Raw genomic sequence first — 26,817 nt, forward strand, 5'->3', positions numbered from 1 at the left:
AGACTGAGGCAAAGAAGGCATTGAGCACCTCCGCCTTTTCCTCATCTGTTGTAACTAAGTTTCCCCCTGCATCCAGTAAAGGATGGAGATTCTCCTTTGTCCTCCTTTTTGTGTTGATGTATTTATAAAAGCGTTTTTTGTTATCTTTAACGGCAGTAAACGGCAGATTTGGATCCTGACCATGCTGCTGACTTCCTGTGTAATCATGCAGCCTTATACTCCTCTCAAGTTTTGTTTCCATCTCTGGGTTTGAGAAAGTGGGAGGGTGGTTTATTCATATTTAATCCCTTTTGTAGTATGCTGAAACAGTGCTCAGCACAACAGCATCTGAGTCTCACCTGAAATCTTGATGGCCTTGCCACAATACGGTTAAATACATATTGTAGCCTCTATTTTCTGTTACATGATTTTAGGTGCCCTAAAACCGTGGAAAACTTCTGTGTGCACAGCAGAAATGGCTATTACAATGGACACATATTTCACCGTATTATCAAGGTAACTTGTAAAGGTTTTTGTTGTTGTTGTTGTTTGTTTGTTTTTTGTAGGTTTACAGAATGTAACTTTGTGGTCAGTCCTCTATGTTAACATTTTTATTTGCCTTTTACACAAGGCTTTCTGGAACGGTTTCATAGTTTTCTGAAAGGTGTCAACAACACTTGAGGTTCTAATGACCTTTATCACTTCATGAAGCTTTTTAATAGGTGTCCTGCTACTGACAGGGTGGAAGAAATCTCAAAATTGAAAGATTCAGCAAATAGAAAGTTCAGCAGTCGTGCTTGAATTACGATTTAGTTTCATCTCAGAATGGCATTTCTTGTAAGGCTTCTTACTTCTGTTGCACTAGAATTAATGAAGCCTAAGTCATTGTAGAGGGTAGCAGTTAGGTTTCTACCCTTCACTAGCAAGAACAGTGAGTAATCTTGTTTGTTGTTGTTTTTTATTTTTTTATTTTTTTTAAACACAAGGATTTAATTATCACCTTTAGCCCATATCCACAGCATTTTAACACTTGATTTTGTTGAAAGATGCAATGCAAGTTTCAAAAAAATTAAGCTTAGCATAAGCCATTTTTGCTTATTTGTTCTATGGGACGAAGTAATAACATTTAACTTCTGTGCAGGGTTTCATGATTCAGACTGGTGACCCAACGGGTACAGGCATGGGAGGTGAAAGTATTTGGGGAGGAGAATTTGAAGATGAATTTCATTCAACTTTACGACATGACAGACCATACACACTCAGCATGGCTAATGCAGGACCAAATACTAATGGATCCCAGTTTTTCATAACAGTTGTGCCAACAGTAAGTAATATTAAAAGTTCGGGTTAAGGCCTGAGACGCTAACTGCGTACTAAAAGCACAGGAACTTCTCTGGTAGAAAAAGGAACAAAATACTGTTGAAATAACCTTTTTCTTGTAATTTTGCAAGTGAATGCTGCACACAAAAATGTAAAATGTGTAGGCTTCATTGAAACAAACATCTAAAAATAGGAAGGTGCTGTGACCACAAGACCTTTTGACTTTGGGAGTAAGGGCCTTACCCGATTCTTAGTAAAACACATCTTTGCAATTGTTTATTACTAGAATATTTTAGATTAATGTATGTGTTCAGTTTAATAGTCTTTAGATATAAAATATATCCATGTTCACTTATTCTAGGGCACTTTCTTCTTTGGTTGGTACCTGACCTACATGTATGTCTTTTCTTTCTCCTCCTGTACCTCAGCCTTGGCTTGACAACAAGCACAGCGTGTTTGGACGGGTGACTAAAGGAATGGAAGTTGTTCAAAGAATCTCAAATGTAAAAGTCAATCCCAAAACCGACAAACCCTATGAGGATATCAGCATCATTAATATCACAGTGAAGTAAGCTAGGAGTTGAGGGTTCCAACTTGAAAAGAAAAACCTCATCACTGTGGGACACAGAAAGGACCTAGAATGAATAAAAACCTTTTTGATGTAATGGATGTAAGAAGTGGCAGGACAAAGCAAACACCAGTTCTACTGTTTTTCATGTACCTGAAGTGCCCTAAGCATGTATTTCTGGTAACTCTGTCTTTTAAAGTAAAAACATTTGCTTGTTTCTTACAATGTCTACTGTTTTTCTTGTCTCTTCTATGGAAGATTGAAGATGCAAATCTGTACCATGGCTCATGATAGTGTTTTTAGAATATAATCAAGGTGTGGTTTGTACCTTTATGATATTTATTTGCGTCTTTCATGTCTAAACCTTTTTATGCTAGTGACATCATTGACGTAGGAAGAGGCCAGAACCATTAAGCTATGTCTGTATTGCAAGCACTTGTCCTCGTGGGAGACTTTGACTTCCTGGACATATGCTGGAAATACAACAGAGCCCTGAGGAAGCAGGCTAGAAGGTTCCTGGAGTGCGTGGAAGACAGCTTCCTGAAGCAGCTGGTTAGTGAGCCTGCCAGAGGGGCTGCCTCACTAGACCTGCTGTTTACAAACAGAGAAGGACAGGTGGGAGATGTGGTGGTCGGGAGCTGTCTTCGGCAGAGTGACCATGAAATAGTAGAGTTCTTGGTGAAGTCGGGGGCGGGTCAGTATAACTGCTATCTTGCACAGGGCTGACTGAGCTGTTCAGGGCGCTGGAGGGGAGGGTCCCTTGGGAGTCAGTCCCGAAGGGCAAAGGGGTTCAGGAAGGCAGTCCTTAAGGTGCAGGAGCAGGTTGTCCTTGTGTGCTGCAAGATGGGCTGGTGGGGAAGAAGACTTGTGTCTGAATGGGGAACTTCTGCTGAGTGTCTGGGAGAAACAGAGTTTATATCCAGTGGAAGAAAGGACAGGCAACTCAGGGAGAGTACAAGGAAGTTGTCAGTGTATGCAGAGAGAAAATCAGAAGGCCAAAACCCAGCATGAGCTCAACCTGGCCACTATGGCTAAGGACAACAAAAAATGATGTTTATAAATATACTAATGGCAAGAGGAGAGCCAAGTAGAATCTCCATCCTTTACCAGAAACGGGAGAACATGACTACTGAGGTTAGAACAAGGTTGACATTCTTCAATGCCTTCTTTACATCTGTCTTTACTAGCCAGACCACTTACCCTTGGGGTACTCAGCCTCCCAGACTGGAAGTCTGGGATGAGGAGCAGAAGAAACCCCTCCCAGTTCAGGTGGAAACAGTTAGAGACCTGCTGCTCCACCTGGACTGTCAAAAGTCCATGGGGCTGTATGGGATCCAGCCGAGGGTGTTGAGAGAGTTGACAGATGTGATTGCTGGGCCGCTTTCCATCATCTATCACTGGTCATGATCATCTGGAGAGATCCCAGATGATGGGAGACTTGCTAATGTGCGGCCCATCTCTAAGAAGGGTTGTAAGGATGAGCTGGGGAACTACAGGCCTGTCAGGCTGACCTCGGTGCCAGGGAAGGTGATAGGACAGGTCGCCTTTCACACAATCACACAGCATCTGTGGGATCACTAGGGGATCAGGCCTAGTCAGAATGGGTTCATGAAAGGCAAGTCCTGCCTGACCAACCTCATCTCCTTCTATAACCGAGTGACCCGCCAGGTGGACGAGGGAAAGGCTTTTATGTAGTCTGCCTAGACTTCAGCAAGGCCTTTGACACAGTCTCCCACAGTCTTCTCCTGGAGAAGCTGGCAGCCCAGGGCTTGGACAGGTACACTCTGCTGGGTTAAAAACTGGCTGGACAGCCAGGCCCAGAGAGTGGTGGTGAACAGAGTGAAATCCAGCTGGTGACCAGTCACCAGTGGCATTCCTCAGGGGTTGGTGTTGGGGCCCATCCTCTTTCTTATCTGTCTTTATTGGTAATTTGGGTGAGGATATTGAGTGCACCCTCAGTAAGTTTGCAGACAACACCAACCTATGGGGAAGCGTCAATCTGTAGGAAGTCCGTGCAGAGGGACCTGGACAGGATGGGTCAATGGGCAGAGGCCAATGGGATGAGGTTCAACATGGCTAAGTGCTGGGTCCTGAACTTTGGCCACAACAACCACATGCAGCGCTACAGGCTTGGGGCAGAGTGGCTGGAAAGCTGTGCATAGAAAAAGGATCTGGGGGTGCTGATTGATGCTCACCTGAACGTGAGCCTGCTGTGTGCCCAGGTGGCCAAGAAGGCCAACAGCATCCTGGCTTGTATCAGGAATGGTGCAGCAGCAGGACCAGGATCGTCCCCCTGTGCTCTGCTCTGGTGAGGCCGCACCTTGAGTACTGTGTTCAGCTTTGGGCCCCTCACTACAAGAAGGACATCGAGGCCCTGGAGGGTGTCCAGAGAAGGGCTACGAAGCTGGTGAAGGGCCTGGAACACAAGTCCTATGCAGAGCAGCTGAGGGAACTGGGGTTGTTTAGTCTGGAGAAGAGGAGGCTCAGGGGAGGCCTCATTGCTCTCTGCAACTCCCTGAAAGGAAGGTGTGGGGAGCTGGAGGTTGGTCTCTTCTCACAGGTACCTAGTGCTAGGACTAGAGGGAATGGCCTCAAGTTGTACCAGGGGAGGTTCAGGTTGGAAATGAGGGGACATTTCTTCTCAGAAAGAGCAGTGAGGCATTGGAACAGGTTGCCCAGGGAGGTGGAGGAGTCACCATCCCAGGGGGTGTTTAAGGAAAGGTTGGATGTGGTGCTTAGAGACATGGTTTAGAGGATGACAGTGGTGGTAGGGGGGTGGTTGGACCAGATGATCTTGGAGGTTTTTTCCAACCTTAATGATTCTATTATCAACAATTAGATTGTCATGAATGTTTTGGTATGACAATATATAATCTACCTCTTCAAAGATGGTCCACATTCATTTGGACTGAATGAGCAAGTAATCAATTCATGCAATGGCAGTTTATTAAGTGCTGTGCAAAATGTGCCCTTCTTTTTCTTTGAATGCTTCCTTTCTCATTATTTTAGCCTTGAGAACCTGTTTTTGGCCTGATTTTTACCTAAAAGCCTACAACCATCACCAGTTCTGCTGAAAAACTCATTTGAGATGATTGCTATGACTTATTTCAAACTAAGCTCATGTCTAGTGTTTTGATGTAGTCCTTAGTGAAAGCTTAGATGTCTTTTTAAATTGTTGTGAACCTGTGGCTAATTAGGGTCCTGTATTATAATGGATAGTTAAGTCTACTGTAAATACTGTAGTGTTAACATTGAGTGTTTATGTTCACATAACACCATAACACTCCAGAGTTTACAGCTGTGGTAAGTTCATGAAAACAGATACGTGATAAGCAAATTCAGTCCCTTGAAAGCTGTGACCCTGAGGAGGCTTACTTTATTGAGATAAAAGGCTATCTTCAGGCAAAAAAGAATGTTGTAGTATGTTAGATGTAGCACACCTATGTTCTTAGGTAACTATCAAAAAAGGGCAAGTTTATTAAAAGAAAACTAGATCTCCAAAAGTTTTAGATACTTTTATTGAAAAAAAAAAAAAAAACTCATTTTTTCTGGACAACTCTGCAGCTCATGAATTGTTTCCATTAAAAGAGCCCTCTTTCCAAAAATCATTATGTAACATCCATCAGTTCAGAAATTGGAACCATCTCAGAAGAAAGCCCTCAAGTACCACCCATTCCACAATAAATTTGAAGGTAACATACAGAAAGACCACATTGTGTGATAAAACATGATTTTTGCAGTTAGTCTAGACATACTATTTTTGAACCAAGATTGTTTAAAGAATGCCACAACACTGTCACTAGATGTTGCATTTACTCAATTTCACAATTAAGTCAAAATCTTAGGAATGTTAATCAGCCTTTTCAAATAATCCTCATAGTTAGTAACACTTGAATAAGTTCTAGTTGAGGAACTAATTCTTTGCATAAGTCAGTACACTAAAACTGAAGTTCAATAGAACTGGTAAAACAAGCTTAAATTTGTAACTGAAGCAATTTATATATAGTATTAACTTATAATACAAATAAACCTCTCAGTGTACCTGTTTACACTAAAGAGTTCACAGACAAACGCAACACCTTCACAGTTACTTTAAGTCATCTTAAATAAATTCCACTAAAAACACTGTATGGTAGTATTCCACGTATGTCACAAGCAAGCAATCCTTTGTACTCAAAAATATGCATGAGTATTTTTCCTCTGCCCTCAAATATACTGCCACAAAAAAAAAAACAAAAACATTCCACCAACTCACGAACTGGTCACCTTGAGCATTTTTAGTAGTAATTAGAAACATAGTTACAGAGTATGAGGGCACTGTATAACTGACGCAGAAACCAGCTATAATAAAGTTACAGGTTCAGATTTTTCAGATGTCTTCCTGGAAACAGTATCTACCATGCTAGCAGACTTATTAATGTTTTAAAAAGAGCGCTACGAACAGTCAGCACTAACTATATCTGGAACTGCTCTGTGGTACAGGCTGAGCAGGTGCTCAACTCAAGAGCAGCCAACTGTGCATCGTGCAAGAAGTTGCAGGCTGGGGAGAATGATTTTTTTTTTTTTTTAGTTCGGTGGTGCAGAAAAAATGCCCTTCAGCCCAATGTAAACTATTTCTAGATTAATCAGGTAATCTGCAGAAAGAGTAACTACCCCTTCTCAGTACCTATGTAGGCACTGAAGCCTGTTTCACAAACATTACTATTTTAAAGCTTAGTGTTCTTTCAGCTACTATTCAAGTAATTAGACCTGCTTAAACCGAAGCTGCATTTAACATCATTTACATGAAACACAAGTAACAAGAGAAAACTATGAGCAAGTGTCATTATGAGGAAGTAGTTCTTTAACTCCTTCCTCTTGAAGAAAAGTGCAAATATACTAAATTATTTGTTTATACATTCTTGGCCTCACCTAAAGTACGTAGTGGGAAAACATCATAAAGCTGACAATACAAAAAAGCCACAGCCATAGACCATGAGATAAATTTTCCTCATTGGGTGAGATTCACAGCCTTCATAGGTTAGTATGTTTTTCAGTGTGTCAAAAAGATCTGCCTACCTATCTGTGCAACAATGCTGCTTGTTTCCATTGCATGGTTCTTCCTGTTTACCTCTACTGCAGTAAGAAAAGATGCTCTGCAGTTTCGATCTATTGGCTATGCTCTTCCTTGCTCTTTTACTGATGTGAAGAGGGTCATGGCATGGCTTCTTCAATTGGCAGTGGCTGTGCACTTAGGAGAAGACCAGAAATTTCTTGTATGCATACCAGTCAGATAAAACTGTTAACAGAACTGCGTGTGCAGCAGAAAAGGAGATACCACTAAGTGACAGCATCCTTTTCTAAATTTAAACAGTGCTACACATATATTACATGGGTTTGTGAATGAATGACCTTTCAAAACAGAGGCAGTGGTGACAGCTGCATGTAGAAGATACAGTAAGCATTAAAAATCTTAATACAGAAGGTTTACGTCACATTTTTGCCATCAGCTTTTGTAAGTAAGAGTTTTCACCAGTGCACACTGTTTTTATATTATGTTATTTTAAGGCCACTACCTTTATCTGGAAGCTTGACTTCTACATAAGAGTACATAGGTGGATTGATATTACACTACACTGTTGCTTTAAGATGTTCTTTTTTTTTTTTTTTTAAGCTTCATTTGACTTCTTGAGGAAGAAACTTAATCCCTAAAGGCAAATTATGTCCTCAAGAGTTTATGTCAAAACATTTTCACCTTAATATCACTATAGTCTGTCCATAAATAATTTAACATGTGTAGACTTACAGAAAAAAGTAAAATAAAAAATAGAACACAACCAGCTAAACAATGTCACAGCCAGCTAGCACTACATTGTTCCCCATTCTCGGTTTTCTTTGCCATTATGCTCTCATCCAGTAACAGAGAAGTTAATAACAGGGTTTAACACATTTTCCTTTTGCAGTGTATTTGCATGTAATTTCCAATGCTTTAGCTGAATGCATTTTTTAAGATATTAAAAAGTAGCATAATTTAGTCCTGACTAATGACCAGAGCTGGCTATTCTAATAACGTACGATGGATTTTGGAATAGTTTATTGGGAAAGCATTTCTAAACCACTCAAAATTTTTCTGACATTAACTTCTGCAACTCTAATGCGTATTTTATCAGGGAAGAACTTTAACAACCTAATTTCAACAAAAAGAATTTTCAAGGCCCCTGTGTAACTAGCCCATTTCATCACTTGTACATGTATCAAATGTCAAAAATACTAAACTGTACAAGTTTACTGATCCAATTATCCAGTCTTGAATAAAGGCTTGTATTTTTCTGTAACCATCAAGTTTAAACAAATTCCCCTCTTCAGAGGGCAGACCTGGTTACAACATCTTAAGTCATGCAAACAAAACAGTGAACAACAAACATGACCGTTCTGAAATTAAGCCACATCCAGGACACCAGCAGCCACTAACTGCCTTGAAAGCCAGTCTAATCCTTCAAAAAGTCCTGTACCACTTCGGGCATCACAACCCTGGATATACCAGCTACGGCCACAGCAGAGTTTATGGAGACTCAGCAGTTCCGTAATTTCTTCCACTGAAAGTGCTCCTGCTACATCCTGCAACAGAATCAGATATACAGACTCAATTATTCTTCTGTACTCTGAAGCATTTTTAACTGATGGCATAGATTAAAACTACAGATTACATAAAAGCTTTCCAAACCTCAAAGTCAAATAAAACAGTGACAAGTTCACTTCTTGTTATCACAAAAACTGACTATTAGATCTACCAAGCACTTTAGCATTATTTTACCAAAATTGAATATAAGGAAAACGTCTGTATTTTATCCTCTCCATATTACCATTCCCCTTCCTGTAGGGGAGGATTCAGGAAGTTTGAATTTGATACACAAACTGAGGTAAAGAGTAGAAGAATGAAAAAAAAAAAAATCACAAGTACCTGTTTATTAGCAAAGATCAAGAGCAAGGCATCCCGCAATTCCTTCTCTGTTAACAATTTTGCAAGTTCACTGTGTGCTTCACTGACCCTGTCTCTGTGACTGCTATCAATAACAAACACAACCGCTGTGAAAGAAAAAAAAAAAACACAACATTTTACACACATTCAAATGCAAACTGTCAAGTTAGCTTTCAGCTAACATTTTTTTTCCTAAAAGTCTTTTACATAAAGTTTCTCAGCAGCACACAACTTCAGTTTCAGGAAGACTTTGAAATGCCTTACATACTTCTATACTTTTCTAGAATTCACCTTGAAACAGGGAAGAAGTCTATAGTTTTAGACCTGGTTTAACACAAAGGATGTGCAAGTTTTAACTGCTTTGGTCTAAAACCAGATTTACCTTGTGTGGATTGAGTATTCCCATTCACATCAATTTTGACCCATTTATGTTTAACAGGCACAAACACAATGGTTTCAGTTTCCCTCAGCTGGCTGTAAAATGTACAGGTAAGCCAAATCAGCACAGCTTTCCTGAGCTATGGACTAGATATTACAGAGAAGACTATGATGGACTCGACACAGAGACAGTATGTTTTACTACGCACCACGGGAAGACCAAAGAGTTAGTTGGACAGAATTCACACTCACTGTGTTTTAAATACATGGAGAGATAAATAAATAACAACACCAAAACCAATCAAAACTTACTGCAAGGATGCACCAGTTAATTGCTTAGATTTTTGTCTCCAGCTTACAATTCTTAAAGGCTGACATAACTCTATGCTACTGGTATTTATTGCTAAGATTTAATAGATCAACAGAAACCCAAGATCAAATTTTTAAAAGTTTGTGAAGATGAGGGTGATTGAAAATGTTAAAGTTTGCAATGAAGGCTAAATAATGCACAAAAATGGAGGACTTAAAACTAATGTTTTCTCATTCCTAAGTATTTCAGGCAATTCACAGTGAATTCATGAAGAGAAGCCCCTTTCTAAGTTGGAAAAAAACTACAGAGCACTTACAGGACAGCGTTAATTTCCAAGTCAGCATCATTTATAACAAATTTTATTAGTAAAGTGCGTGATTCTGAAATCACAAGTAGATCTAAGACTGCAATGCAAAGCAAGAAATTGCATAACTTCGTAGAATTTACAGGCTCCTAAGACTGAGCATTTTAATTTCAAGTGCTATTTAAGCTTTGTACCTGACAAGTACTACTTCTCACAACACAAACTTTGGAACACTGCACCTTGACTGTTGTCAGACAAAACCAGATTAACAGAAATTCTGATTTTGTTTGGCTTCATGAACTGTCTGACGGATTTGTGGAGAAGATACATATGTATATGTATGATAAGGGTATCATATATACACATACGTATGTATCATACATATACATCATATCATATCATATACAGCAGATAATGAACAACTAGATTAAAATATGTTAGCTCATGAATCTAGCAGCTGAACTTAGTATTAGATGAAAATTTTTCTACAGTTATAAATGATTTCTATTAATTATCTTTTTGGCTCTGAAATAGAAGTCAGAAGATAAAATATGGTTTAAAAGTTGTATTAGTCTCACCTTGTGTATTGAGATAATAATGCTTCCACAAGGGCCTCAACTTGTGCTTCCCTCCTACATCCCAAATAGTAAACTTCAGATTCTTGTATTCTACTGTTTCAACATTAAAACCTAAATAAAAACATTTGAGTTTTATAATCTTGTCTATGAATATAAGCTAGTCAAATTCTACAGATAAGTCAAACATTGAGAAAATCTTACATTTAAGTTGTTGCGACTAACCTATTGTTGGAATTGGCTGCATGAATTCATCTTGCTTTAACTTAAACAAAATAGTTGTTTTGCCAGCTCCATCTAATCCTAGAGTGACAACCCGAATTTCCATTTTTGGTCCAATATGTACCCTATTGTCCTAGAAGAAACAGCATACACAAACAAGTTTTGGAGATTAATGTTAGAAAACCTGTATTTGTAAGATACTTATGTTCTCACTATTTGTGAAATCATTAAATGGATGGACTGTAAAAGTGCAATAATATGTCGATAATATGGATCACCACTACAGAAGTACCACAGGAATACCACTGGATGTTAACTTGTAACTTCTGCCTGTGTTACCATATCTCTTAAAAAGCCATCCAAAGACATCTCATACTTGTATATCTGTGCTCAACATTTCAGATTCTTTTATCATTTGTGGCTCAAACACCACGACAAGTTGCTTATAAGCAATTAAAATTATCTGACCAGCAAACTGTTGGTTTTGTAGCTTTTCCACTATGTTTTGTCATATTATCAATGCTTCAAGCTACAGCTATTTCATTGCTGAAGGCTCCACTACTGTATGTCTTCACCTCAACCCATTTCCAGACCTTTGCAACTTGAAAACAGCAACATTAATTGCTTTAAGCAGTAATCTTAAATAGTGATTTTAAAAACCAAATTTATCACAAAATAAGTCTTGGCTGGAGGCAAGGAAAAGAATCCCTATTTGTAGTTCAGACAAGACTACCATAAAAACTGAACGAACTGAAGCTCGTGTTATGAACTGAAATATATAGTAGATTTTTTTGTTTTTTAAATACAGGTTTGCAATATTCAAGAAACATAAGCATTCTGCAGGAGTTATGCTGCCATCATGAAAAAGCCAAAAGACAGAAGGGGTAATTTTGTACTCTGAGCTAAATATACAGTGAATCAGGGACATTTCCAAAGAAAGGTGATTCTAGAATTCACAAATACTAACTGAATATCTAAAGGAAAGCAGCTGATGTTCAAAGAAAGCTACTGATGTAGCCAGTCACTACATGTTAAATTATTATTTCTCATACTAATTATAGCACAGTTGTTTTGTTGCTCAAATACCAGACAATACTTATCATCTGATAAGATACTGTGGCTTGATGCTGAACTGCCGGAATTTGCTGCAACAAATGCAGTATCCTAGTGAAGGCGTATTATTCCTGCTTTCTTTAAAATACATTTTGGCCTTCATAAAGTGGATAGCTGTTATTTGCATGAGATTAAATATACCTTTGTAAAAGTGACAGGAATGCTAGCATCCAGCTGTACATGATCTGCAAGTTCTGTAAATTGCTGCTGCTGTTTCTGTAATGTCTCGAGCAATCTTGTAATTTCCTGTTTGGCCAACACTACTCTACAGTCATCCTAAACAGACAAAAAAGACCACAGAAGCATGCTTTTCTCTCAGTAACATACTTAGTACAAACAAATCAGGACATAAGTAAATATGATAGTTGGAAACAAAGTATTTTAAATAGAAATGTTCTAATTAAAGAAACACCTACAAAAAACATATTTAAAATTATGATACAAATATGTAGGCCATGTCATTCTTCCTTAATACTAGAAGACACTAAATGGTTCTGTGGTGTAAAAAAAATATTCTTTAACCTCTCTTAGTCCTCTATGAATAAAGATTAGAAAAGAGAATAATATAATACATAAAGAATATTTATATCATTCACGTATCATTCCCGCAGCTGGAATACAGCTGCTGCTTTGCAGCCAACGTACTTAACACAAGATAAAAATCCACTGTTAATAAGAACACTTGCATAGTTAAAACATACATTTGACTAAGCAACGAGACACTAGTTCTAAACAAATTTTAAAAGTTTGTATAAGTATCACATTAATGATTTCTCACACTCAATTTACTGCTCACTACGTATACAATTTATTTTGTTATTGTTAAGAGAATAAAGCACCAACCAGATATTCTTATGTAGCCACTTTTTTCACACGTTTAGTATGATACTGAATTGCCCACACTGCAAGTGCTAGAGACACTTATTTAGTCCAAATACAGTTTCTCCTGCCAGCCTTGCATGACAACTATCTTCAAACACTCGTATTAATTATTGCAACTGTAAAATCCTTCCCATATTTTTTTTTTACATTTTCTTGTTTCAGTTTTCTCTCTCCTCATTCCCACAAACCTGAAAAACATATTACTCTAGACTGAAGAGTCATGTCACAAAATTTATAGCAACTGGACAATTTGATGCTGTTGTACTGACTATCCTTGTTTAACATCCCCTTATAAAGAACATTGGCAATCTCATGTTATATAATTATTGTCTTAAGAAAAACACTCTAAAGGAAAATAAATGCAGAGTACCACACAAACTTCGATTGCAGCCTAAACTTAAATCACAGTGCTAGTTCTGTTATGGGATGTTATGGCTCACTTGCCAACTTACCTGCTGTAAAGTCTTTTCACAATGAAGGCAAGCTGTTGAAACCTGTGACAACAAGATGGTCATGTCTTCTTGCTGTTGCCTAAGCCAAATCAACTTCTCTCTCACATGAGCATCAACAACGCTAAGAGCCATTTCCTCCTGACGACAAAGGGTTTCATGAAGATCAGAAAAATAGGCTCGGACACATGAACGAGCATTCTCTGCAGTCCCCGGTACCTACAGTGTTACAATCAAAAGAACAAGAGCAATAAGGACACCAATTGATTGCAGAAGCACATTTTTCATTTCATTCTAATTTCTCAATTATGTTCAGGACTGCTGAACATATATAACATAAATATAAATTATGTTCAGGTCTGCTACATCAAAGTTTAAGACCCAGTTATACAGTGTTATCAGCATTAAGACCAAGATCCTCCAAGAATTTACTCCTATAATCAAGTAGCTTATTCATATATATATAAGCATATAAACATATATATATACACACACACACACCCCCTACTATAAAGTTTGCACTGACCAGGTCTAAAAGCCCACAGCACCTGAGGACAGACATGCAATCTGTCACTGTACTTCAATATTATACTTGCAATTATACAGCTTTTCCTACTGCCTCTCTATTTTTGTGCAGATTAAAACCTACTGTGATGGACTACAAGTTCCCTGCTGTCTCAATAGTGATAGAGAACTTGGTAGAGACAGTAGTCTCATCTTTTGGTAGAGAGAACTTAAGGTATTGTCTTACTGAGCCTATGTATAATTTTCAAAGCATTTCCTTGAAATGAAAACATTGTAATAAGGCATGTTATAATTAACTGCTCTGAAAAAAAATATCTTAATTTGTTAGAAACTTAAGAACAACCTTATAAACCATATTTAAGTTATTATAAACAGCAATTCTGTAAAAAAAGAAAAAAAAACAAGAAACAACATAGCATACATGTTCTGTATGGGCCATTCCAACTCCATCTTCAACAATTTGTTCTCCTCCTTCTATATGCTGAACTATTCCAACTAATTTTCTTGAATAATCTGAGATTTCTTCTGTGAAAGTTCGTATGCAGTGGGCCATGTCTAAAATGGATGCACGAATCTGGTTTGCTTCTGGTTCCAAGACAGAATGCTATTAATTAAAAAGCAACGTATCACAGATCAAGCATAATTATCTTCCTTTTTCATCTTCTATATCTTGCTAAATATTAAAATCTACATGTATTATATGCATTAAATAAATTATATAAATGTATTAATCAGGAGTTACAGATTATGCTGACACTAAGATATGTATCTAGCAAATAGACAAGTACACATATACATTTCCCTGTTTACAATAATTACTTTTTTTAAAAAAAGGCAGTTGGACCACACCAGGTTGGGTGAACCTAGTGTTTACATGATGAATAACAACTTTCAGGACAGCTGATTCAATACCACAACAAGTTCAGAAAAGCATCAAATAAAGGGACAGTCTACCTTATTATTTAAATAACTTATTAAGGTGATAAAAATAATGTTTTTTCCTTGTCATTTTTGCTATGGAAGTTATCTGAAATGACGGAAAAAGGAAAGAACAGCACAGTGTTATTTCTATAAAGACATATCAAGAATCTATCCTTCTCTACTGATAATCTTTCATACTTTAATTGGATAAAAAATTATGCAAGCCATCCCATGGCATGACTTGAAACAAATTCTTAGTAGTACCTTATGACCTTGATGCTTCCCATATTCTTTGCAGACACAACACATAAGAGGACTGGCCTGACAGCCCTCTTCTAAACAAACAAACTCAATAGCATGCACTTGGTGTTGGGAGCACATGGTCTTCTCATGAGGCTTATCAGCAAGAGGTACACGCTTGTGTTTCGCTAGTGTCTTTGTAGAATGAGTAAGCTGGGAACAGTCTGCACACAGGTGAGTGGCACAAACAGTACAATAAACAGATGCAACATGGGCTTCATCTTCATCACAACGAATGATACTCTAAAAAAAAAAAAAAAAAGAAAAAAGTTGTTAATATTTCATGCCAATTACTGGGAAAAACAAACAAACAAAAACAGAAGACCTGTCCCCAGTATGGACTGCTTTGAAAACTTGATTTTAAGTTCCCAGAAGATCTTTACAAAATAAAAGTCAGTTTTCTTTACCATAAACTCCAATATATTATTCTAGGAGTGTTCAGTGATTCTATGACACAAACTTCGGTAAAAGTTCAGAAGATGATTTGAAGGCTAAAATAAGTCAGGCTCCAGACATTTCCTTCAACAAAGACAAATTTACAGAGACACCAAGCAGCAACAGAAAAATATATACTTAGAACAATCACCTACTCTTAGAATACTTTCTACACACCAGTTGTTAATAATGAGGTGCTAAATTAGTCAATTTTGATAATGAAATACTATCACATGTAGTCATATCAAACAACTATAGAAGGCAACTATTTGGAACAAGAAGTTGCGGTGAAGTCTTTAGAAATAGTTTCTAATAAGTTCTAGAAAATTCTTCTAAAATTATAGTAACTAAAATATCTAAATGAGTAACCTTTTAAACATATCTTAGAAGTCTAAAAAAAGGGGAAATACACATGCTTCATATAACTACTACTTTTTTGATTTAGTCAGTGCATATTAGAACTGAATTATGAAGCAATTACTTAACATCTTAATACTAGATACTAAAAGAAAACAGCTTTAATAGTGAAATTACATTTGCCAAGGAAGTTACTTTTTTTTCCTATCTAAAGACTATTTTAAACAAACGTAACAAAGTTTTTTTTTTTTCAAACTCAGTACCTCTCCAGAGAGACCAATGGCTTCTTCTGCTGTCCCACACTGTCCAGCAGGTCCGTTCTGCAAACGTTCCAGGAGTTCCAACAGAGCAAAATTCTTTTTCAAGCCCCAGACACCAGAATCTCCTATTTTTGAGGAAGAATGAAATAAGGGGGAAGAGAGGAAGAATAGAATCCTGAGAATCTCCACAAAGCACGGGCAAGATTCTGCCAAATAGTAGGACATATAAATAAGGTGAGATACCACTATCACACTTTCTATCTAAGCTCACACTACCTTTCTATCCTCTTCTTTCCTTCCATCATGGAACTATTTATTGTTTATGCAGATTTTCCCTACTTAAGAAATGCCAGGTTTATTAAATGCTTATGAAACTCAGTAATAACACTTGTAAAATAATCTGTGAAAGCTAATAACTAAGGACCATACGGTACACAAGCTATAATGCATATTATAAAATTTAATACATTTTGCATAACTATCTACCATTAACATTTCTACTGTACTAACAGAAGCTATGAAGAATTCACACCGACCAACCTCATATTCCCTGATCACAAGATGCAACACCTACTGCAGACCTCATCCCAGTAAAAAAAAAAAAAAAAAAAAAAAGAGTAATAATTAAAACAACGTTCAGAACTATTTGATAAAGATCTACTTTCCTGCAGGGAGTATGAGAGAGAGAAGTCTATGTCTACTGCTGCATCACCCTTATTTTGTAGAGGTTAATAGGAAGCAACACAATGAACATCAAAAACACAATGGCATCCTGGAGACTGCTGCTAAATGCTACCTCAGTAGGCTATGTAGCATATGAACACCTTATGATTACTTCTCCAAGAAAGTATCACCTGCTGACTTTTTTCAGCAACAGTATCAGAAAGACATTTTCTCTGTTGAAGTATCACCTGTGACCACTACTAGATGTTTACTTTTTAGTCATTACAATATCACTGAATGGTTAATGTTAGAAGGGTCCTCTGGAAGTTATCAAGCAAGGCTACCTACAGCAGGTTGCCCAAGACCATGTCCAGATGGCTGTTGTGGATCTCGGAGAAGAGGGAGATTACGCAACCACTCTGGGTAGTCTGTTCCACTGTTCCATCACCTGCACTGTGAAGAAACACTTCCTGATGTTCAGAGAGAATCTCCTGTGTTCCAGTTTGTGACCATTGCCTCTTGTCTTGTTGTGGGGCATGAATAAAAAAGAGCCTTGCTCTATCTTCTTTCTACCCTCCATTCAAGTATTTATACACACTGGTAAGAGCCCCCTACTTCCCCCCAAACTCCCTGTCCCATTTCTCTTCATCCTCTCCTCATAGGAGAGATGCTCCAGTCCCTGAATCATCTTTGTGGCCCTCTGCTGGACTGCCTCCAGTAGCTCCATGTCCCTCTTGTACCAGGGGTCCAGTACTGGACACAGCTCTCCAGGTGTCTCACCAGTGCTGAGCAGGGGGAAGGATCACCTCCCTCAGCCTACTGGCAACACTCCTCCTGACGCAGCCCAAGACATCATTAGCCTTCCTTGCTTCTAGGGCACACCAGGACGCCAAAGTCCTTTCCTGCAAAGCTGCCCTCCAGCTGGTTGGAGGGCATTCTCTTCTGTCACTCTCTACCTGAGAGACAGAATTACTTTCTTAAGTGGAAAACCTGTAGCATCCTCCTCACAGCAAAGAGGTTATATATATTAGAAATGTAATAGTACAAATTCTAGTAGGATGCTATCCGGTATTCCTCAAATGGCATACATGCTATTTTCAAGGACTGAGTTGTCCTTGTTTCAGCTGGGATAGAGTTCATTTTCTTCCTAGTGCTGTATTTTGGACTTAGGATGAGAACAGCACTGATAACACACCAATGCTCTAATACAAGTACTGCTCAGTCACAACTAATTCGAGGACTTTTCAGCTTCTCACACTGCCCTGCCAGTGAGGAGCCTGGGGGTGCAAAAGCTGCAAGGGGACAGAACCAGGACAGCTGGGCCAGACACAACACTGCTCAGGGTCTGCCTGGGCATTGGTCAGCAAGCAAGTGCATTGTATATCACTTGTTTTGTATATTCTGGTTCATTAGTATTCCTCTACCTTCCTCTTCTGTCCTATTAAACTGTCTTTATTTCAACCCACATGTTTTTGCCCCCTTTTCCTGTGTTTTTCCCTCCCATCCCCTGTGTTACTCCCCCCATCACACTGCAGAGCGTGGCGAGGTAGAGTGAATGAGTGGCTGCGTGGTGCATAGGTGCCTGCTGGGTTAAACCACAGCACAAGTATACAGAATCCAATGTTTTTGTGATTACACAACATCTAGAGAGTTATATTTGATTAGCTACAGTAGGCTGACTACCACAGCTGAATCACAACTACATACTTCCAGAAACCTGGATGATCTAACAAGAGTTATTTTTAAAGGAGCTGTGTGTTGAACTCACTCAGGCTCTCCTTACAGAAGAGGTATTAGTGTACCATTTCTGTATTCTAGGGTAAGCTATATTCAACTGTTTCTAGAGTACCAGAATTTGAGAACCATGTCTCTGTTCTCTTTGTTTTTAATTTCAGGGGCAAATCAGTTTTTGAGGATACCTACAGCCTGAACTGTGCATTATTACTGCACAGTTTGAGATCAGTTTAAGTCTTAACTGACACTAACAAGGCTGTTAATATAGCACATATAGCCAGTCCAGGTACAGGTTGTAATTATTTGTTAATGGTTCCTAATTTGGAAGGAACAAATCAAGAAGCCTGTGTTCTTCCCCCAGCCCCAACACTATAATAAATCTCAAAGATGTCTCCTGCTGTTGGTATAGGGACTTCATTATGATCTGTTCATAATCAAATTGGTAGAACATAGATAAATATTGGCCTACAACTACCTTAAAGGAGGGTATAGTGAGGTGGGGAATCAGTCTCTTCTCCCAAGCACCAACTCATTTGATGAGGGAAAAAGGCCTCAAGTTGCACCAGAGAGGTTTAGGTTGGATATTAAGAAAAATTTCTTCACTGAAAGGGTTGTGCAGCATTGGAACAGGCTGCCCAGGGAAGTGGTTGAGTCAACATCCCTGGAGGTCTTCAACAAATGTGTAGATATAGAACTTCAGGACATGGTTTAATGGTGGACTTGGCAGTACTAATTTAAAGGTTGGATTAGATGATCCTGGAGGTCTTTTCCAGACTAAATGATTCTGCAATTATCAAGCTAATAAGGGAAAACAAATCCCCATTAAACCTCCAGAAATCCTGTTTTCCTAACAGGTATCACAGAATCCACCAATGCTTATGATTTCTTAATAAATTATTTTCCCCGGCACTTGAAGCCACCTATCTATGATTAAAGACAAACTTAAAAAGTTACTTAATTTTATCTAACGTGACTGGTGAATACAAAGAGAGCACTTCTTTAGGCACTGAAAGGAAGGCAGAGTTTTCTAACATAACATTGCCCTTATCTCTTTGAAAGATGTTTACTGATGAACACACAGACTGTTAACTGTAGGAAAAGAAATGTGGTGATTTTGCTAGCTTTGAGTACAATGATAGAAAGTACAACACTCACAATGTTACAGGCAGAGCAATGGTACTGATTTACATATATAACTAAGGAAACATCCAGAAGTGCCTTGTTGTATTTGAACATAACCTGTATTAGCTGATATTGACTCATATATTTTATTACCTTTTGAACAGTGTTCAAAAGAAAAGAAAGAAGCACTTGTGACTGCTTTGTTTAACCTAATTTTGCTTCAGGCATGATCTGGAAAATACTATTTCAGAAAGCAATGCCAAATCCAGAAGAAAGCTGGGCTGCCTCTCATAATTCAGATGTAAAGATTAGCAGAACGGCAACTGGAGCCCGAAGTTGATTCAGAGATCAGGTGATCTCTAAAAGCTCTTGACATTTTCAGTCCACATATTTGGTGTCTGACAGGAGCCTGCATCTGACACAAACTCACAGAAACTATATCCCAAGCATCTACACAAAGAGAAAGTCCAGGGCACTTGAACTGTCTGGTTCTCCTGAGTGTTTCATCTCTTCCAAATTACGCTGCCCTGTGGTGGCCTGGTAGCTGTAGCTGTATACCCTCTGCATCCTTCAGGAATTCAGATATCATCTCAATGATCCTATACAGCCTTTCTTGCTCAGCACTGAGATCTGGCAAACACTCCATAAATTTTGGTGTATAGTACGAGTGAGATTACTGTTCCAAACAGACACTGGCTACTGTGAGTTGCATGCAGTTATAGTAACCAGAAGAACAATCTACCCATCCCTAATACTCTTGTTTCACTGCTCCTCAGCTTGGTACCCACAGCTAGACAGTAACCAGCATTTTCATCACTGGGATCACCAGCTCCCAAGCAGTTTGGATTTGCAGCACGCAGACACAAGCCAAAAAGGCTCTTTGTAGAATTACACACACGCTTCAAATACATTCACCGCATAAAGGACAATGCTTTTAAGGGTCAGATGTGTCACAATATTGCTTGCAAGGAAGGGTTTCCCAAAGGTAACAGCAACAGATCTGCAAGTTCTGTTCAAACCCAAACAATTCTATGGTTCTGTGATCAGCAAAAGGACATACATTTTAGTAAATATTCAGTTTCTGGAAAAGGGCCTATTATGAATTGGCTGGTTTGAAGTTTGGTATAAAGCAAGGGCATGTCACTGATCCTTGCACCTACCAATTCAACAGTAGAAGCTTTCTCCACTACAGGTAGCATTACCAACACCCAGTCTAAGCCAAGTGTTGTTCCCAAAACAAAATGTTAAGAAAACCCCTATTTCTTGTTTAAGTTTTTGTTTGCCACAGTTCTTGAAGGAGTTTCCAAAGATTATGTTCTGGTCTTCCACAACTACCGTCAGCACAAGCAGTCACCTGCTTTGATACATTCTGACTTCAGAGCCTAGCTATGTTTTAGCTCCAGTACTCCTAGCAGGATTGCTGTGTTTTGAAAGACAGAACAAGGAAGAAAGTAACCTCATTACAAATTGAAGAAATACAGACTGCAACATGCATTTTTTTTTCCAATCTAAATTCTTTCAAATCATTTTGTAAACAGAACCTGGATTTTCTGATAGTGTATCTAGACATATTTCTGGACACTAACTCTGAAGAACAAACCAGAAGAAAGTGGCTAGATGGTTCTCTTTGCAGAACAACACTGTCCTGTAGCAAAATGACTGTGCACAACCCTCAGTTACTACGGTATATAATATTCACTTTAGCAGTGCATCAATATGACTGCTGATGTAGACCTCAGAGATACAGATTAGCCATCATTCCAATACTCTTTAATAGCAGAGCACGCTATACATGGATGCACACTCACCAACACAATAAGTCTGCTTATTAAACAGACATATAGCAAATTAACCCTTAAGTAAACATTTTTTTAGCCTTTAAGCAAAGGCTAGATAAGGCTGAGAGAAGATGAATGTGCTGAATCATTATAGAGCTCCTTAAAAAACTATTTCCTCTATGTTTATATAAGAACAATCTAGCCTTGATAAAAAGTATTCCCCGTGGCTTACATTCTAATGTAAGATTTTAATAATGTTAGTCTTCTGTTCCATGTCTAACATGAAGAGAAAGCAAGGTCAGAATAGGCAGAGCAGATTTATAGAAACATAACCAATAGAAAAGATCAGGAAAAAATGTCTGTAGTTATTCTGCCTTAACACTATTTTCTAGTTTGTAATTTAAATAAAATTTAAACTTTGGGAGAAAAAGTCACACTGATTTTTACAATCTTACTATACTTTTAAAATAATATATCCTGAAATTTGCTAGTATATATTAAGGATCATCAGAGTAGTGTCAATCTTGGGCACAGATGGAAGAACAGGAAAGCTTACAGATATAAGTCTCCACTATTAATCTACTGTAACAGAATTTATAATCAGTAAGCAACTACAAAACATGCTCTGCTATATAGAAAGTCATATCTCATTTCACTAGTATCTACCATAAAGTTTACATATTTGAGAAAAAGCCACTTTGCTTCTTTTTATACTAAACTTACTATAAAAATGCTGCGTACTCAGCATACATTTTCAACACAATTTATCAAGTATTTATTCTATATTAAAAAACAACACTAAAACATGAGCTGTGTAAATACATCTGTTTAGTTTCTTAGACTTTAGTTCAAATTCTGCTTTGGTAACAAGCGTAAAAGAGTCTAGTGATCTCATCCTCATGCGTACAAGGGATGTTTGTGCCCATTACAAAGCCATCGCACAATCTGACTGTCTCTTTTCTAACGAAGAAGAAGACATGAATAGCAGGAAGTATGTCAGCCAGGAACGAGATAGCGACAGAGCTGCATGGAGACACTACGATGGAGTCCAGCCAACAACACAAAAGCTATTTTCAAATGCATGAAGCTTGTCTGGGGAAGGATTATAAATAACACATGTAATAGAATAGTGACTTGTGTCTAAATACCTTAACAAAGCAGAGAGAATGTTATGTTATAGCCACATTTTCTTGCACAATGTTTTTAAATTTTATCTTAGCACTCAAACACTAACAAAGAATATATAGACGTAAACACTAATGGGATGCATTCCCTGAAGTACGCCAAATTCTGCACACATCAGCTGAACAAGTTTTAATGACAGAAAGTAGTTCAGGTTCTGTAACGTGACGATCACAGGAGAGTTCACCTGAGCCATACTACTAAAGGCAGAGCTGCCTTTAGCAGAGCTGCTTGGCTAAAGTGAAAAGCCAGTCTCCAACATAAGCACACCCTTCTCAACAGTTCTCTGGTCTACGTACTTTGCAAAAAAAACAAACCAAAGAACCACCCCACATACACAGATTTTTTTTTTTTTTTTAAAAAAAATCTCCAATCCCCCATGGCATAGGGAAGAGAAAAAGCAGATTGCTAGAAATGAATCACCTCTTCTCCCATATAAGAATATTTTGAGGGAAAAAAACCTTCTAAGAGGAGTCATCTAAAGAGACTGTTACATGGATTATCCTGTGTAAATAATCAAACTCCAGAATATATGGCTTCAGAAGCCTGAAAACTGAGGAATTTTTTGCGTTAAAGAATGTTAATTCAGCTGACAGCTCGCATACCTTCAACAAGTATATGCTTGTTTAAAATTGTCTGCTGGAAGGTCGGTCACATTAAAAAACTCTCTCTCAGACAACAAATAAATCTATTTAGTCTACTCTGCAAGTAACATGGTTTGGACAGGCTTCAGTATTACCAGTTGTTTGCCAAGTGTTTACTGTGATGGCAAGATTTTTATGAACTATCAGAATATTTTGCTAAACAAGTAAACACGTTGACAGTTCTCACTCGTAGACACTACGTATCCTGACAAAATACTTCTAATCCTGCCTTCTCAAATGGTAACATATTCATAGAAGAAAGAGGCCAGCAAATTCAAACCAAGCATCCACTTCAGAAGGGAGTGAAAAAAAAAAAAAAAAAGACAGCCCTCATATAGCTCCCTGCATACCTCTTAGAGAGTTCTCAAAAATCCTTCGGAAAAGCTAGACAAATATAAAATTAAACGATTTAGTAATAAAATTTAATACTAGTAAGAGCAAGGGAAAACAAGCAATTCTATCTGCTTAATTATTACACAGGTTAAATGACTATTAGGTTAAAAGCATCCATAAAATCTACAGCTACTGACTAAGGAATTTTGTTCAATGCACGCAGCCTTATGCTTTGATTATAAAACTTTATTTTGACAGAACTTTCCCTTGACAGCTCTATACTGTAAGCTAAGTTTAGATACTACATGGCTGCCTGAGGCTAACTCATTAAAGGGCAGAACATTAATTGCAGAAGCGTGCAAAAACAGAGCTTGTTTCCTCACTGGCCATCATATGGACAGGAAGGAAGAATGAGAAGTTGCTTTTATCATGTCCATGGTTGACGTACCTCCCTCCCACCTCCACTCCTGAGATCTCTGTTGGGAAAAGAACCACTAGCTCTGCAGATGTAACATACAGCAGCAGCTATGAGGTGATTAGGACAAGACAAATGCACAGACTCCTTAAAAAGGGATCACAAGATGCCCTCTACAAAGCACATTTTTACATGCTGTAAACAATATTTCTTGAGACAATTCTTATAGACCTGGTGAGCTGCCAAGTGGATGACCCAGTTCTGCCCCAGATCATCAAGCAGAACATGTTTATTCGCAGAAGTATTTTTATTCTTGAGCTGTTTTGCTGAAGTTTTTTTTGAGCAGCTGCTGGTCATACCATATCATTTGTCTTTTCAGAACTAGCCATTTCTTCCCTCTTCCTCTGTATAGAAGTATTACTAATCTTCTAATGTTTCTATTTCATTGGAAGCTCTTAATTATTATATAAGATGAAGCTTTTATAAAAACACTTAATGTTTTTTTCAACTGTGTTAAATCTAAAGCTCAAAAAAAAAAAACCACTACAGGATGCTTTCAGTTGTCTGGTAAAAATCACACAGTAAAAATTACTCAGTGACAAATTCCCTATTACAGTAAAAAAGCATCTGCTTTTAGTTTACAAAATACAAGCAGAGGTCTTAAGCAGAAATTTCACAAGAGCAAGTTTGATTCTTGTGCACTAACTTATTCTTCATAAAAGCACGCTTTCAGCTGCACAGTCATAGATAAAATATAAAATAAGTTGTAACTCTTTTAACCACATACCCTCCAGCTGTCTTTCCTCACACCCCAAACTCCACCTTTATATGATATATGACCCTGATAATTATTTTCCTGACTTCTGTTTCCATGAAAGTATCCTAGAATGTGCCTTAATATTTCGTCTCAACTCCAGCAAAATCTCTCACTTCAAAGTAAATTCTTATTCAAGCTAATTTGATAATAATACATCCCTTTCATGGACTACTGGTCTAGAGATCTCCCACTCTGAGGATTCTGCTCCAACTCTTCTCGTCCACTGTGGTATTCAAAGCTACTGTAGCCAGTTCTATAAACAAGTTCATCTAAGTACAAATTCTTCTGGTAACTTACTTTCTCTGTAACCCTATGCTCACTATGCAATTTCTATTCTAAAGGAATTACAAGCATGTGTCATCTTTGCCTAAAATGAACTCCCGCTGGGGGATAAAAGCTGTTTCTTATGCTTTCAAATACTCTCTGCATACACTTCTGCCATAATGAAATTCCTGCTCAAACTATGAGTTACTTTGAATTTGACAACTCCAGTATGAGTACCGTCATATGTAGAACTACTCTATAGTCTAAAGAGAGGTTTGTTATTACTGGTACTTTCCCGTATATCACTTCATCATGAATCTATACAAAACTGTTTGTCAAAGAAAATCTATTTAATTGCATAGCTTATTTAGTATTTAGGATAACAGGAAACCAACACCCACACAGGAACCTGAAAATGCTAGCTTAAAATAGACTGGCCACTTTGTAAATAGAAGTTTACAAAAATGCTTTAAGGTACGAAGCTTGCAAGCCCAAGTTCAAGCAGAAGATAATGTTAAGAACTTAAGACTGTGTTTTCCTGAGATACCTACCTCACTAATGCTTAACAGTGCTACAAGCTTCTCTGAAGGAAAAAGGACATACCACATTTATTAATTGGAAATATTAAAGTACATCACTACGAAGGTCCACTGCAAAAAAAGTCAACACACTTAGCTAACCCATATTATGGAGTCATGTGCATTGTTTACATGTCATCTAGCTATTCGTTTTACTGTACCTCCCTCCTTCTTATCAAGCAAAATCTTTTCAGCAAAATCAAAGCTAGGAATTGTGTAGTCTGACATTGTATACGACCATCTGCAGGCAGGCCTGTAACAGAAATTAGTTTTTGTAATGCTTTTGGTAAAACTTTACAGTACTCCAAATATCATGGGCTGACTGTTTTTAAGAACTTCAGACTTAAATTTCCTTACCTAATTCAGTAACTTGTCGATCAAAAGGACAACGAACTGCTCTGCCATGAAGGGGAAGCCGGGTGAGACAGTCATGGCAGACAGTATGGCCACACAGAAGCAGGCGGGGAACTTTGTCACCTTGCAGAGAAAACACATCTTCACAGACTCCACACTCAAGAACCTACAATTTAAGAAGAGGCCACATTTGTTTTCAAGCTGGTGTAAAGGGGAAGACCTCATACAACATGCCATTTGACAAGTTTTACTTTATAACAGCTTCTGCAGTCAGAGCAGATAGCGAAAGTCATTAATTTTGACACATAAAGGACGATCGTAAGAATAACAGAAGAGACTGAACAGAGCATTTTAACTCTCCAGCATCCTGCCAGATCACCCCTAGTTCACTTCATTTAATGCACTGCCACAAGAAAAGCCCACTTGTCAATCAGCACGCCTAAGAAAGCCGATGCTTCCTTGCAGGAAAAAAAAAAAAGAAAAAAAAAAAAAGAAAAAAGAAAAAAAAGAAGGGCAAGACCCTGACAAAGCAGACAGGCAGCTGGCGGAGGAAGTATCTGTTCACAGCCGGTCCGCGAAAGGAGGTCTCACTCATACCAAATCAGCCACTTATGAAGCTACAAACGCAGCATCGAGGTAGCAGGAACAGACAGCGGGGGGTGAATACCTTAAACGGCTAACAAAAAGAGCAAAATAAATCGCTATTTAGAGAAACAAACAAACAAAAAACAGCGCCAGCTAACCGCGGATCTCCCCGTCGGGCCGCCCTCCCTGGGGGATGCGACGCCTCCTCGCTCCGGAATAGCTCCCCGCTTTGGGGCGGCCTCCCCCGGCCTCGCAGCCCCCTCACGGCGACCCCGGCCGGCCGCAGGAGGGCACAGCCCGCCTCACCTTCACGGCGGCACCCGCCGAGCCCCGGCTGCCGCCAGCAGCGGCGCTGGAGGCGCGGCCGCCATCCTGCGCGGCCCCGACCCTGCTTCCAGCCAGCGCCGCCATCTTGTGGGGGCGGGCAGCGGGAAGGGGCCGGCCGCCGCCGAGGGCGCCGCCCCGCTGTGCGCATGCGCACCCCTCCTCTCC

The 26,817-nt window shown here is 38.6% G+C and overlaps 2 protein-coding genes across 2 annotated transcripts in view; one reads left to right on the plus strand and one right to left on the minus strand.

The window, feature by feature from the left end:
* Nucleotides 1-2,089, plus strand: part of PPWD1 (peptidylprolyl isomerase domain and WD repeat containing 1) — a 13,874-nt gene extending 11,785 nt beyond the window's left edge. The window contains exons 9-11 of the mRNA XM_035310281.1: nt 414-495; nt 1,121-1,303; nt 1,728-2,089. Of these exons, the coding sequence (XP_035166172.1) occupies nt 414-495; nt 1,121-1,303; nt 1,728-1,871 (409 nt within the window). The 3' untranslated portion in view covers nt 1,872-2,089. The remainder of the gene's footprint in view (nt 1-413; nt 496-1,120; nt 1,304-1,727) is intronic.
* A 3,274-nt stretch (nt 2,090-5,363) lies between these two features.
* On the minus strand, nt 5,364-26,786 carry TRIM23 (tripartite motif containing 23). Its single transcript, XM_035310739.1, has 11 exons — nt 26,632-26,786; nt 25,744-25,906; nt 15,860-15,981; nt 14,769-15,047; nt 14,005-14,187; nt 13,062-13,277; nt 11,869-12,003; nt 10,618-10,747; nt 10,396-10,506; nt 8,808-8,932; nt 5,364-8,464 (listed from the first exon to the last, which is right to left on the minus strand). Exons 1-11 carry the CDS (start codon nt 26,734-26,736, stop codon nt 8,285-8,287), a joined length of 1,749 nt encoding a protein of 582 aa, XP_035166630.1. The 5' UTR covers nt 26,737-26,786; the 3' UTR covers nt 5,364-8,284.
* Between the last annotated feature and the right edge of the window lie 31 nt (nt 26,787-26,817).

Source organism: Oxyura jamaicensis, chromosome Z (genome assembly GCF_011077185.1).
Source record: "Oxyura jamaicensis isolate SHBP4307 breed ruddy duck chromosome Z, BPBGC_Ojam_1.0, whole genome shotgun sequence".
Lineage (NCBI taxonomy): Eukaryota > Metazoa > Chordata > Aves > Anseriformes > Anatidae > Oxyura > Oxyura jamaicensis.